A 14,917-nucleotide genomic window follows, 5' to 3' on the forward strand; every position below is an offset into this window, starting at 1 on the left:
CTGATTAATGTAGAAACGTCTCGCTATTGCAATATTTATTACAGAATTTAGAGTTTGAAGATGCTTGTTAGATAACAGCGAAATGCTATCTAAAACATGTTTTATTATTCAATTGCTATAACATTAGAAATTAATGTGACCAGCCTATTGTTAAAGCCCACCATTTCATTGGTTGAAAATGTGTGGCACCGCATTGGTATTTTCTGTATAAGCTGGTATACTTGAATAACCAGATGTTAAGGCTGTTAACATGCCAGAATCCAGTAGTTTGGCAAACATGGATTCCACTACCAGCTGTAATGGCTAAACTCTGTTAATGAAGTAGTTCACAGCCTCTAGCTCTGTCTTGAAGAATACTGGTTATATATAGGCAGTTCACTTTCCTTATAAGGCCTCAGGGAGAGGCTGATAGTGGTCAGCTAGAGATGGGTGGTGGTCTTGTTGCCCTGGTACTTGGTTCTGGCTGACTCGCTGTGGATTCAGGCTGACAACCAAAGTCCCTGCAAAGGAAGTCTCAAAGGGTAAGTAAACTTTTAAATTTTGTTTTCTGGTGCTATCCCCTCTGTATCTTCAGTCTTTTCATTTAGTTGTGTTTTTAAACCTAAGTTGGAAGGAGGTATAGGGAGCAGTTTAGGGAATGACCAATGGATGTTGAATGGCCCTAAACCAGAGCACTCAAATGGAAGAGTGATATGACACAAGAATATTATTATGAATGTGCAGAAATTTACAAGGTATAAATTATTTATCCAGTCTTTTAGGCATAAGGACCGAAATGGCCTTGTTTGGGACAAGACAGCTAGATAGCAGGTTTTTGTACATGTTTGCCATAATAACAGTAGGCTACTTGGTTAAATGACTTCAACTGAGCAGTCAAATTTACTAGAAACTGTTGGTTCATGAGACAATTTGCTTACATGTGGCTCTGGAACTTTCATCGTTTTGACTTAATTTAACCTTATGCATATGGTAAACATTTTATGGTATACGGAGAAACCACAATAACATAGCCATTAGACAGATACTTTATTCATCCCCCATGGGGGAAATTACATTATTACACTTCCCACTAGTTAGAATGCAACTGTATCTGAGTAGAGACTATTTATGATCAAGCTACAGAATTTCAGACATTTGTACAGTTATGGTTAAGCATTTAAGAGGTTTACTGTTACAGAGACAGAGGCTCAGATGTCATTTGGCTGGACTGACAGAGGCAGAAGTCAGCCACAGCGGGGGTAAGACTGCCGGGATTAGAATTTTGACTTGGCTCATAGCAGCTGAATTTAAGGCGAAAGTTTTCTTTTTCTTTTTAAGGCAGTGTATCTTCTTGTTTCTGTTGCTTGAATGTTTTACTGTAACATGCTCTAGAAAGTAACTATATACTATATTTAGAGTATCATAAAGAATGCAGTGAAGGTGAAATGTTATTGCTTTTCTTGAGAAGCCATTGTGAATGAATCACTGTTATTTTATTATTGTTTTATTGTTCATTGTGTATTTTGTACGTACAGACTTCGTATGGCTGCTATTTTGGCTGGGTCTCCCTTGCAAAAGAGACCTCCAATCTTAATGGGACTTCCTGGTTAACTAAAAGCAAAATAAATAATTAAAAATGTATTCTTTGGTGTGTGTGTGAGTTTTGGCAGGCTGTGTATGAACAGTTTTCTGTGTTAAATAAATACATAAAATGTCCCCAATACAACTATGAAACCTCAACATATATTAATCTATATACATATAAAATAATGATCAATATATTTAAATTCCAAATCGTCATGCACAACCACATGAATCAATCTTTATTGACTTCAGGGGTGTGAGGTCTTTGGTCAGGATTGGCTGTGTTTTGGTATCACCAGTTTGTTTGCTCGTGTGCTGATGGGGATGTACTGTAAGTTAAAAATGACTTTACTAATTTCAAAGATGTGGAAACAGGGATGCCTTTGCCAGTACAGCACATCTCAGGAGTTTTAAGTATGTAGAGGCTGGGCAGGAGATGTGCTTCAATTTTCATCTGACCTTATTTCTGGTCTCTGAAGACGTAGGTGATGTCACTTAAACATGTTCCACTATATGTGCATGATGTAAGACAAAGTTATGCTCTTTTTGTGGAGTCTGTACTGTAAGACATGCTTATGTCAGACACCTGCCTAACAAGAATAAATACAAATCATTGGGGAAGTGAATGGAATAATAATCACAATATAGTGGCACTAAACGGCCCTTGCCTCCAGCGAACCGCCTCCTCGAGCAAACCTCCTCACACATGTTCAGTGGGTGAAATTTGAGGTTGTTTCAGAAGAAGAATAACAAAAAAAAAAAAGAAGAAGAATCCTAACAATTTCCAGGTCCCCGCATCATATACATTTTCCGAAAGGTGTCGCGCATTGCCACATCTGAGGTGGGGGATTTTGTAAATCACTCCAGAGGCCACATTTCGGACCGAAAAGACAAATTTTTCACAACATCACAGTGAAAAGAGTCTTGTCATAAAACAAGATTTATTCAATACCAAGGTCAAACCGTGGTTCCAGTCACGTCACTGGGAGCCCTTTAAATGAGAGCAGAATTTGGACCTGGAAAGGTGAGGTGTGGGCACATTTCTGAGACCACAGTGATACAGGCACATACAGAAACATACAGATACACAGAAATGCAGGACGGCAGCAGCAGCAGGCATTTTTACATTAATTTCATCTTCCACTATGCATCTGTCAATGAAATAGAATGGTGGCTCTCAGTCAATATCACGGCAACAGCATGGAAAATAGAGCATGGGTCCAATTGGCTTTTTTGATCAGGATTTTTCTGCCCAATTAGCTTCAGTTCTTACAAACTCAATGTTTGGCTCTCCATGCAATTTGCAAGTAATTACTGAGGGGGCGCCATTGCGCCTATTGTGACTTTGTTTGATCATGTGGGTTCAGGCTTGCGGGGAGTATAATTGATTAAAATTTGACAAGACAGCAGTAACAAATATTTATTCAACTATTGCACCTTTAAGTTTAAAACTCCCATTGGAAAACAATGGTGGATCTCAGTCATTGCCACGGCAACCTCGTGGAAAATAGAACATGGGTCTTATTGGCTTTTTTGATCATCACGCCGTAAAGGATTTTTAAAGACAAGTTTGGTACATTTATGACAAACAAAATTTTGGCTCTCCATGTAATTTCATCCCTTAGTGCAGCTCTCCATAGGAAAACAATGGTGGGTCTCTGTCATCTCCAAGGCAACAGTGTGGAAGATAGAACATAGGTCCAATTGGCTTTTCTGATCGGGTCACCCTAAAGGATTTTTCTGCCAAATTTGGTACAGTTCTGACAAACTAAATGTTTGGCTCTCCATTCAAATTTTATTATTATACAATTGGCTATTGTGCCTATTGTGATTTTGTTCAATCACCCGGATTCAGGCACCTGGGATCTAAAATTCATCAATTGGTCAGATTCAAATCTGACAATGCCAACGGTCGAAGGTGCCAAAAACGTATGTCAACTTACCGCATCCAGCAGGGGAAAACCGTAAAAATTAATTACGAAATTTGGATAACTTTTGCAGCCCCTCTTGTGTAGATTAGGTAGGCCAAGAATAAGCTTATTCGGTCAAAAACCTAGAAGGAGGAGTTCAAGTTCGAGGTGAGCAAAAATAGCAAACAGTGACCTCAAGGAAAATGCCCACCTGGTGGACTTCCTGTTGGTCGCACAACCTTGACATGATATGCTTTTTTGCTTGGCCCAACATGAAGAATAAACATGCCGAGTTTGGTGAGTGTGCGATGAAAAAAGTGTCGGCCGGGCTCCCATTGGTGCAGTATATTTTTACTTTTGTCGGGGGCGCTGAAGAGCCATTCTTTTGAGGTCATTTGTGGAACCTATAAAATATAAAATTTTCACACGATTCTGATTTCTGTGCAAATTTTGGTGCGTTTCCACACATGTTCGGGGGGTCAAATTTGAGGTTGTTTTGGAGAATCTCCAATCTCCCCCCTTTAATTCTTGTAGGACAGCTATAAGAGGATGCTGGAGGAGTAGCTGGAGCAGAACAACGCGCGAGACGTCTGGAGAGGCCTAAAGACCCTCTCAGGACATGGACAGAGTGGTGCTAGAAGGACAGCTGATGGAGATCAGCGCTGGGCTGACGAGTTGAATCTTTTTCAACAGATTTGACTCCACCCCCTCTCCCTCTGCAACCCCTCCTCCCCCCCTTCATACATCCCCAGGCCAGCGGACACTTCACTCCCCTCCACCCCCCGGTCCTCACACCACTCCACCCAACCCCATCCTCTCCTCAATGTGTCAGGGTTGCTGCTGGGGGGTTAGAAGTCAGACCAAATGAGTGCCCACTCTGGTACTTCAAGTTCTAAAACGAAACTTTATTCAAAAACACAAGACTCAAAGGAAGCCAAAACATGAACACAGGAAACTAAAGGGACATAGGTACATAGGCAAAGGGTCAAGACAACACGAGTCAAGGAGATGAGACAGGAGGGTCAAGATCACACATACAGTGGGTACAGAAAGTATTTTTCACTCTTTGTGTCATTGCAGCCATTTGCCAAAATCAAAAAAGTTCATTTTATTTCTCATTAATGTACACTCAGCACCCCATCTTGACAGAAAAAAAAAACAAATGTAGAAATTTTTGCAAATTTATTAAAAAAGAAAAACTGAAATATCACATGGTCATAAGTATTCAGACCCTTTGCAGTGACACTCATATTTAACTCACATGCTGTCCATTTCTTCTGATCCTCCTTGAGATGGTTCTGCTCCTTCATTGGAGTCCAGCTGTGTTTAATTAAACTGATTGGACTTGATTAGGAAAGGCACACACCTGTCTATATAAGACCTTACAGCTCACAGTGCATGTCAGAGCAAATGAGAATCATGAGGTCGAAGGAACTGCCCAAGGAGCTCAGAGACAGAATTGTGGCAAGGCACAGATCTGGGCAAGGTTACAAAAGAATTTCTGCAGCACTCAAGGTTCCTAAGAGCACAGTGGCCTCCATAATCCTCAAACGGAAAAAGTTTGGGACGACCAGAACTCTTCCTAGACCTGGCCGTCCAGCCAAACTGAGCAATCGTGGCAGAAGAGCCTTGGTGAGAGAGGTAAAGAAGAACCCAAAGATCATTGTGGCTGAGCTCCAGAGATGCAGTAGGGAGATGGGAGAAAGTTCCACAAAGTCAACTATCACTGCAGCCCTCCACCAGTCGGGGCTTTATGGCAGAGTGGCCCGACGGAAGCCTCTCCTCAGTGCAAGACACATGCATAGAGTTTGCCAAAAGACACACGAAGGACTCCCAAACTATGAGAAATAAGATTCTCTGGTCTGATGAGACCAAGATTGAACTTTTTGGCGTTAATTCTAAGCAGTATGTGTGGAGAAAACCAGGCACTGCTCATCCCCTGCCCAATACAATCCCTACAGTGAAACATGGTGGTGGGTGTTTTTCAGCTGCAGGGACAGGACGACTGGTTGCAATTGAAGGAAAGATGAATGCGGCCAAGTACAGAGATATCCTGGAAGAAAACCTCTTCCAGAGTGCTCAGGACCTCAGACTGGGCCGAAGGTTCACCTTTCAACAGGACAATGACCCTAAGCACACAGCTAAAATAACAAAGGAGTGGCTTCGGAACAACTCTGTGACCGTTCCTGACTGGCCCAGCCAGAACCCTGACCTAAACCCAATTGAGCATCTCTAGAGAGACCTGAAAATGGCTGTCCACCAACATTCACCATCCAACCTGACAGAACTGGCGAGGATCTGCAAGGAAGAATGGCAGAGGATCCCCAAATACAGGTGTGAAAAACTTGTTGCATCATTCCCAAGAAGACTCATGGCTGTACTAGCTCAAAAGAGTGCTTCTACTCAATACTGAGCACAGGCAGTCTCACCTAGAGACTGCCGGGAGCGCTGTGAGAGTCATGTTCTTTGATTTCTCCATCCAGCCGGTGCTGTTGAGGGGAAGTTGGAGGGGGCAGGGGTGGATAGGAACCTGGCTGCATGGACCATTGACCACCTGACCAAGAGGCCGCAGTACGTGAGGCTGCGTGCGTAACTGTGCATCTGAGGTGGTAATCTGCTCACTGGGGCCCCTCAGGGAACGGTGCTCTCACTGCTCCTGTTCACCCTCTACACTTAGGACTTAACATACAACTCCAGCAGCTGTCATCTACAGAAGTTCTCCGATGACTCAGCCATTGTTGGCTGTGTGTCTGAGGGGAATGAGCTGGAGTACAAGTCAGTCATCATGGACTTTGTTGACTGGTGCAAACGCAACCACTTGTGCTTAAACACAAGTGAGACAAAAGATGGTGATTGACTTCTGGAGAAGGGCACTACCCCTCACACCCGTGAACATCCAGGGCTTAGACTTTGAGCTGGTGGACAGCTTTAAGTACCTGGGTGTTCACTTCAACAATAAACTGGACTGGACGTGTCTTTAAGTGTAAATAGAATCACCCTGTCATTTGTAATGATGTCATTAACACTGCTGTGTTTGGTTTCTGGTATTACTAATGTTGTGAAAACATAAATCTGTTTACAAAATCAGATTGTGTTGACCTGAGGACCTTATGAGCGCAAGTCCCCAAAGTCAAAACTTAAATCGTTAACTTTAGAGTGATGACTCAGTTTGATGTTTGGTTACGGTTAGGGTAAGGGTTAGAGTTAGGTATGGAGTGGTGATTAAGTCACTATAATGTCATCTGAAAGAATGGAAACATGGCTGTGCATGTGTGTGTTGTGGTTGTGTTACACTGTGCCAACTTCAGATTTCAGGAGGGCTTTTCCTTTTGTGTAGGACAGTAAACACAAACATACGGTTGCAAAGCACAGTCAATAACACAGACTACATTTGCCTAAGCCCAAAATACCCGTTAGCACACTTAACTATCTCTTTCCTTTACTGTTCATTTTATCTCATTGCTTCTTATTTCCCTAGTCTCTCTGATAAACCTTTACGGCTGGTAGCCATCGTCAACATGTTTTTTTGTGTTGGTGTCTTTGTGCTGGGTCTGAATTAAGGGGCAAGGATCTGCTGTTCTTCATTACCATGTCAGTCTGTGTGTGTTGGTCCAACAGGTCTGTGTCTACAGTGTTACCATGTCAGTGTGGATCAGACGTGGGAATTACAACCATGAATTCCACCACAAACAAAGCCAATATGTGGTTAAAGAGTACAGCAGGTATAATAAAACTGGAAAAAAAGACTTATAATAACTAAAATACTAAGTTTATGCAACACTTTTAGTTCTAATGTTATCACTAATAGTACTATTGTTACTAAGCTTTGCCATTGCTAAATGTGCAAATTCAGACATATTAACATATGAACATATTAACATATGAACATATTAAAGATAACATGGCTTTAAAACCCAGATTCGGTTAAAATAAGAAGGCTAACCTGTAGAGCATTAATGTAATATCATGACCAAACTAACCCTGAAATACCCAAGTTAAACTTGAAATAGTTCAGAACTTCAGCTTCAAAATCTATATCCAGGCTGATTAAAACATTATTAATTGCAAATCATTGGCAAAATCAAGCCAAACCCAACTTCAGTTCAAGCTAACTTAATCCTTTATAATTTGACAGCAATAAAAAACAACACACTGTTCTAGATTAAAACTCTCAAACCTATTTTCTGCAAGTAAGCAAGCTTATTAATTTGAATCTTTTTCTCAAGACTGCCCAAACTTTCAAGCAACAAACATGCACACAAATACAATAGTATAATAGAAAAATTTTGGTCCAGTTTGACATATTATATTTCAAGTGTACTGTCTAAATGGGTTTGACTTTACAAATTCCAATCTGTGGAATCTGTGGGAGGATTTAAATTGAACTGGGATAAAGTTAAAAAAAACTCAGACATCCCTAATTTTAACTCTAATGAGTTGATTAGTTCTAGATAGTTCAACACCATGATGAAAAATCTTATGCTAGCAGATTTTCTGTCACATTCTCTAATCAGCATTGCTGTGGTTAGAAACTATGTGGACTGTTGTATGTGTTTGTGATTTAAGGGAACATATTCTGACTGCTCACTTTTTGGCCAATAACAGCACACAAGTTTACTCCTTGTTAAATAATGACTACTACAATGTGTTCAATGACGAGTGTTGGATATGCATTTTTTACTAATCTAGTGGCAGTGATCCTGCTTATATAGAGCTAATTTCCTGAGTAAGTAGTATGAAGCTTGTGTACATAATGTGCTTTTGTGCTCACTTTTCTTGTTGCTATTTTTTTAACTATTGGGTTAGTGGTTCATGCCAAAAATGCATTAAGTTACCTTTTAACTTGAAGAGATATTGGAGAGTCAGTGTGTGTTAGTCTGTTGTGTAGGATGAGGATTAAAAGTGTCCTTCATTCTCTACATCCTCCAGGTTCCCACCCTCTCATTTCAACATGGCAGAAGTTAAAAGCACAAAGTGTTACTCCTTTCCGTAGCTACAGACATGGCCTCTAAACTTGTCACAGAACTACTTTTAAGTCTACTTTTAAGTTTTCATGAATGCTTGGTTGGGGTACAACAGTTTATGTACAAGTACTAGGTGTGAATGGTGGTTCAGTAATGAATGACTTTACTGATAGTTGTAAATTTCACTATACTGCTCAGCAGAGAATGGCAAGCAGTACTACAGAGCTTGCCTTAGTCTTTGCATGCAGAATGAATATTTTAATGACTAACTTTCATTTTTATTATTTTAAAGTGTTTTATAGGAAATCTGATCACAAATCTCATCTTGGTCTGGCTACAGACAGCATACAGCCTGTATCTGAAAGACAAAGCCAATTAACCCACTAATAAAATAGTAAAGCAATTTTAGACGCTTGTTATTTGGACTAATGTAACTAAATAACCGGTGTCCATATTTACCATTCATACTCAGCAACAACACAGTTATTAATGGTTATTACTGAAATAAGAACTGCTTACCATAAATGCCTTTGAGGTGCATCAATACATGACAATTTTCTTAAGAAAAGTTTTCATTTACAAAACGTACATGCTACAAGTAGGTAAACATTCAAAATCCCATATAATTTTAAGAATTATGTTAAATCTCTGCCTGTGTACAAACCAATGTTTTTCTGAAACTTAATGTTTGTCTTCAGCTCTGAGGCGATGGAGGAAAGATATGAGCACAAAACACAGGCTCGCATCCAGGATGTGGTAAGAATCTATGAAAGGTTCATATTCAGACATGCATATGAACAATGGATTCCATTATCTGTGCAAGAACTTACACTTACATACAGTGGGAGTGAACCATGTAAAAAAAAAAAAAAAACATGTAACAATTGTTTGTTTTAATTAGTGTAATTGTTATTGGCACCTTTATTTGCCTGTCTAGGTAAGGAGAAAGGTGGTGGAGAAATATGTGCATGAAGAGCCCATGATCAGGGGACCAAAGTTCCTGGTCCGACTAAGATCCCATACCGTGTTTGGAAACACTCCAATCAAACTCTTCTGTACTGTTGAGGGCTTCCCCATGCCCATTGTAAAATGGTGAGCAGGAAGATTCTGTATCAATTGTGCTATGCAAATAAATCTGCTTTGCCTAAAACCTTATACTTAACAGGCCTGTTATATAATAAAACAAAAACATCAAAATCTTGCTTTCTTTTGCAATTACTCAACTGTACCAACCCTGTCTGTCAGAAATTAATTATATTATATTATTATATTATATTACACAACTAAACAGCTACAGGAGATATGTTTTGTAAGAAGTGTTCACAAAATTACATTCATGTTCTGTCCGAAGTCAACTTTTTCATATTTGCTGTTGCAGCTGAGTTGCATATGAACAGAATTTCTGGGAGACAGTCTTGCCCATACATGTTGTTTGGTGACAGCAGGCAGGCCTATCCTCTTTCTCTTTAATTCTTCTACATATGACAGTAATATGATAGTAGATGTTGCTGATAAAAATGTCTGTATATGGTCTGATGTGCTGTATATTTCCTCTGCATTAGGTATAAAGATGATGTGATCCTGGATATATCCTCTGGAAGGTACCTGGTTAAAGCCAAAGGTGGAATCCATTCTCTGGAGATTTCAAGGTGCAGGAATTCAAATACACTTTTAAATGATTTAAAATGAGCCTTGCACAGTTTGCCTGGAGTTGAACTTCACTGTGTGCACAATGAAAATAGAAGGTGTCCTTAACTAATCTTTTCCAATTACTAGGTTTGTAATTCATAGCTCACTGTTACACATTCATGACACTTGGCCTGTATGGCTACATAATGTATATGGGACAAGAGCATATCCCACTCTCCCTTCAGTCTTAGAAAGCTCAGCTGTTCCTCAGCAGTATTCTTTCAGTCATCATTCTCTCCTTGGATCCAGTCACTTCTAGCTCCTTCTCTCTGTTACTTACGTAAAGTTCAACCAAAATGAAACTAACTACATTACATTAGAATAATGCCCTGTTCAGCGTCTGCAATAAAGGGTTGTTATCTGCACATGGGCCATGTACTTTTCCGTCTTCAAGAATCATAACAATTTACTAAATGCTAAATGCTATTATTGCCCAAAATCAAAATAGTGTACATTTTCTATTCTGCCTAAACAACCTCCTACACCTTGTGCTTTCATTGCCTTATAAATAGTCCATTTCATTCCATCTCATCTGTCTTGTCTCGTCTCATCTCATCTCATCTCATCTCATCCATTCATCATCTTATGAATACCATTCATTCTGCACAGGTGAAAAATCCATGTTACTTGACACTGGTGTATTGAAAAATTAGTAACAATAGAATCATGGTGAGAGCGGAAGTCTGGTTAATAACTGGTTGAAGTTGGTCTACAGGCCATGAATGTGTGGCATGTAATGACACTGAGGAACACTTGGCTATCTGTCATCTTGTGCCTCTTAAGCTGGAGAGTAATGCTGTGTAAACAGTAATGCTGTTTACATTTAGAGTCACATCCATCCAGCTTTATCTCAATTCAATTCAATTCAATTTTATTTGTATAGCGCCAAATCACAATACAAATCATCTCAAGGCACTTTACAAAAACTAAAAACCCAACAAATCCCTCATGTGCAAGCATTTGGCAACAGTGGAGAGGAAAAACTCCCTTCAACGGAAGAAAAAACCTCCAGCAGAGCCGGGCTCAGTTTGGGCGGCCATCTGCCTTGACCAGTTGGGGTGAGTGGATAGAGGAGAGAGAAAAGAACAGCAACAATAAACAACAAATAGACACTGCAGGTTGGTGGGGCCAGTAACTGCACATCAGCGATATACAGCTCCAGGACCGGGGACACCTGCAGAAGGTACAGAGAGAGAGAAAGAAAAAGAGAGACAGAGAGAGCACAAACTAGGGGAGAGAGAGAGCACAAGGTTAGTGACATTCAATGGTGGAATATACATGTGAGGGGGGAGGAGAGGAAGAGATGGGAAGGGAAGGGAGTGTTAGCGTTATGGTAGAGGAGCTCAGATGGTCCTCGAGCAGTCTAGGCCTATAGCATCATAACTAAGGGATGGTTCAGGGTTACCTGAAGCCAGCCCTAAGTATACGCATTGTCAAAGACGAAGATTTTAAGTCTAGCCTTAAAAGTACAGAGAGTGTCTGCCTCCTGAACCCAGACTGGGAGCTGGTTCCATAGGAGAGGAGCTTGATAGCTAAAGGCTCTGCCTCCCATTCTGCTTTTGGAAACTCTGGGAACCACAAGTAGACCTGCACTCTGACAACGAAGTGGTCTATTGGGATAATATGGTACTATGAGGTCTTTAAGGTATGAAGGAGCTTGATTATGAAGGGATTTGTATGTGAGAAGAAGGATTTTAAATTCTATTCTGTATTTTACAGGGAGCCAATGAAGAGAATCTAATATAGGAGAAATATGATCTCTCTTGCCAGTTCCCGTCAGGACTCTGGCTGCAACATTCTGGATTAACTGGAGGCTTTTTAGCTATGCCATCTAAAGTAGCTATAATTTTAAAAAAGTTATTTCTAAGGTTTTTAGACCCAAATACAAACTGCTGTTTTCTCTGAATTTAAAAGTAGAAAGTTACTGGTCATCCAGGCCTTTATGCCAGTTAGTGTTGAATCCGACCCAAGTTCCTTAATTAAGAAAGGATGAGCTGAATCAGAGACTAAATTAACCGGTTTTATTATAAACAGAGATATCTCTGGAGATCAGCACTCTACAGTGAATCTGTTCCTCAGCCTACATACCATACTTAATTCATACTAGCAGGACCTATACAACTTTATGCCTTAAATCCTATGTTCTATGAAACCCTTTTCTCAGGTAGTTGCTGCATTCCCACAAATCCCCCTTTTGGTCTCTACTAGAGACCAACTTTCGAAGAGGTACCTGGTAGAGGAAATTTGCTATCCCTCTTTTGATCTCTACTAAGAGATCACAATCACACATAAAACAACGTAAACACCACAATGGCATATAAGTGCACTTCCGCTCGTTGGTTGGAGGCTTGGCACGCCCCTTGGTGGAGAGGAGCACTATTTCACCTCCTCCCTTGTTGATCTGTGGTAGCTTGTCGTTCCTCTCCTTTTTCTTCGGGCTGAGGGTAGACTACCTCAGCACCTGACCCGCTCCTCTATTCTGCCCCTTTGTGAGGAGGGTCCTTCTCTGCCTCGTCCAAGTCAGAGGTGTCTGTCAACAGATCCATCCGGACCTGTTCCAGTGATCTTGTCGGCTCCTCTGTGGCCGCACACTGCGACCAATGGAACCACGTATCACCTTTCCCTTGTAGTCTCACGGCGTGTGATGTCCTTTCAGTGACCCTGAATGGTCCTGTCCACCTCGGCTCCGACCACTTCCGTTTGATAACCTTCAGCAGGACCTTGTCTGTCGGTGGTGGCACAGGTTGATTGATCTCCGTGCCCTCTCCAACCTGTCTGGCAAAAGCTGAAACGAGAGCTTGTAGAAAGTTAAAATAGGTCTTAGCGGTTAGACTCTGATCGTCACCTGGCTCCCCAGGTAGACGAGTAAATGGACCGGAAAAGGGTCTCCCTGTCTGGAGTTCATGAGGAGTGAAACCTGTGGATTGGTTAACAGAGCATCTAATTGACATAAGTGCAAGAGGTAAGGCATCAACCCAGTTCAATTTAGTCTGTGCACAGATTTTAGCCAATTTGGATTTCACCGTTTGGTTCATTCTTTCCACTTTGCCCTGTGACTGTGGATGGTACACAGTGCCAAATGAATGTTTCAGCCCCATTAGTGCCTCCACCTTCTGGAGGTCCTGATTTTTAAAATGAGTACCATTGTCAGACCTTATTTTTTCTGGAAAACCATGGTTAGGAATGTAATGATTAATCAAACATTTGATCACAGATTTACTGTCTTCTTTCTTAGTAGGCCACGCCTCTGGCCACCCAGAGAATGCATCCACACACATTAATATGTACCTGTATCCTCTGACAGAGGTTCCCATGTCTGTGAAGTCAATTATGATTTCCTTACCTGGTTTGGTAATCAGTGGATACCGGCCTAGTTCTGGTCGCAGAGTAGGTCTGGGGTTGTACTTAGTACAGATCTCACAGCTCCTTACCCAATCACGAGCCATGTCTTTCAGGAAGGGATGCCACCAATTTTCCAAATTTTTCATCATCTGTGCCTAGGGTGGTGGAGGATGGCAGACCTGTGAGTGGGAGACAGCCCTGTGCCCTTCTGGGAGATCAAGCGACCAAAGAAGGAAACTTGTTTCCTGCAAACTTGCAATTTAGACCTGCTGACCTTAAACCCTCTCTCCGCCAGACACAGCAAAACAGTTTCTGTGGCCTGGAGACAAGCAGTGGCAGAGGGAGCCGCCAGCAGGAGATCGTCAACATACTGGATGAGCATGGTATTCTTGGGGAGGGAACAGCCTGACAAGGCCTGCTTGAGTACCTGGTTGAAAATGCCTGGAGACAAGGCGAACCCCTGGTGGAGCCGGGTGTAGCGATACTGGGAGCCCTGGTAAGTGAAGGAGAAAATATCCCTGCAGTCCTCAGCCAATGGAAGGCAGAAGAACGCATTGGTCTATGCAGGTAAACCAGGACTGGTCTGGGTTCAGGTTAGTGAGAGCCACAAAAGGGTTTGGTACAGGAACTGTGGGGGTCACCAGGACATCATTGATGGCGCGGAGGTCATGAGCCATACGGTACTTCCCTGTGCCTTTTTTCTCCACCGGTAAAATGGGAGTATTCCAGTTGGAGTAGGAGGGCTCGAGGACACCTGCCTCCAAAAGGCCTTCAATGGTGTCACGGATCCCTTCAGCGGCTTACGGTTTATGGGGGTACCGCTGGACCCACAACGGGGAGTCCGTGGTCACCTCGAATGTAACTGGAGGGCAGTCTGTGAGGCCGACATCTGTCGGGGACTGTGCCCAGAGATGTGGCGGCAAAGAATCCAGCAGACCTGCTGCTAGATGGTGGTCCGTTTTCTCTCGACCATGGTGTCTGGCGACCTGTTGGTGTTCCAGGACGGCAGAGTCCGTGGCCGATGTCTTTATGCAGAACGTCTTAATAGGTGGAGCGTAGAGGACCCCAGGCAGCTGTGTAGGCTGCCACGCGTCCTGTTTTAGGGCTCTTTTCAGGTCCTTGGCCTCGTGAGTGGGGTGTAGTGCGAGAGAGACATGAGGTGCACTGTCCTCCTCCATCCTGAACCAGGGTACTTGAGCCGGAAGCAGCCGAACTGTGGCCACTACCCCCTCGGGGACAACATAAATGTTTTCTGTGTCGATGCTCCTTTCGTCTCCCTCGACCTGTTCCTCGAATTGTTCCCTGTACCAATCGGCTTGGAGCCTGTCGTAGAAGAGGGTGACGTGGGGAGGGTCCGGTGGGGGAACGTAGGGCTCGAGGAGCGAGATCCAAGGGCGCCACTGCTGGAAAACAGATAGAATGCCCGGTTGGTCTGGTGGTTCAGGGCAG

The 14,917-nt window shown here is 42.2% G+C and overlaps 1 protein-coding gene across 3 annotated transcripts in view; it reads left to right on the forward strand.

Annotated features, from left to right (window-relative positions):
• The first annotated feature begins 372 nt into the window (after positions 1-372).
• The window catches only part of myom2b (myomesin 2b), a 63,834-nt gene continuing 49,289 nt past the window's right edge, over positions 373-14,917 (forward strand). The window contains exons 1-6 of one of the 3 annotated variants that reach the window (XM_026320463.1): positions 430-521; positions 1,178-1,238; positions 7,092-7,195; positions 9,136-9,193; positions 9,375-9,529; positions 10,000-10,086. In XM_026320463.1, coding sequence (XP_026176248.1) covers positions 7,113-7,195; positions 9,136-9,193; positions 9,375-9,529; positions 10,000-10,086 — 383 coding nt within the window. In that variant the 5' untranslated portion in view covers positions 430-521; positions 1,178-1,238; positions 7,092-7,112. Of the gene's footprint in view, positions 522-1,177; positions 1,239-7,091; positions 7,196-9,135; positions 9,194-9,374; positions 9,530-9,999; positions 10,087-14,917 lie in introns of those variants that run through there. The other 2 variants (XM_026320462.1, XM_026320464.1) reach the window with 2 other exon arrangements.

Source organism: Mastacembelus armatus, chromosome 3, assembly GCF_900324485.2.
Source record: "Mastacembelus armatus chromosome 3, fMasArm1.2, whole genome shotgun sequence".
NCBI lineage: Eukaryota > Metazoa > Chordata > Actinopteri > Synbranchiformes > Mastacembelidae > Mastacembelus > Mastacembelus armatus.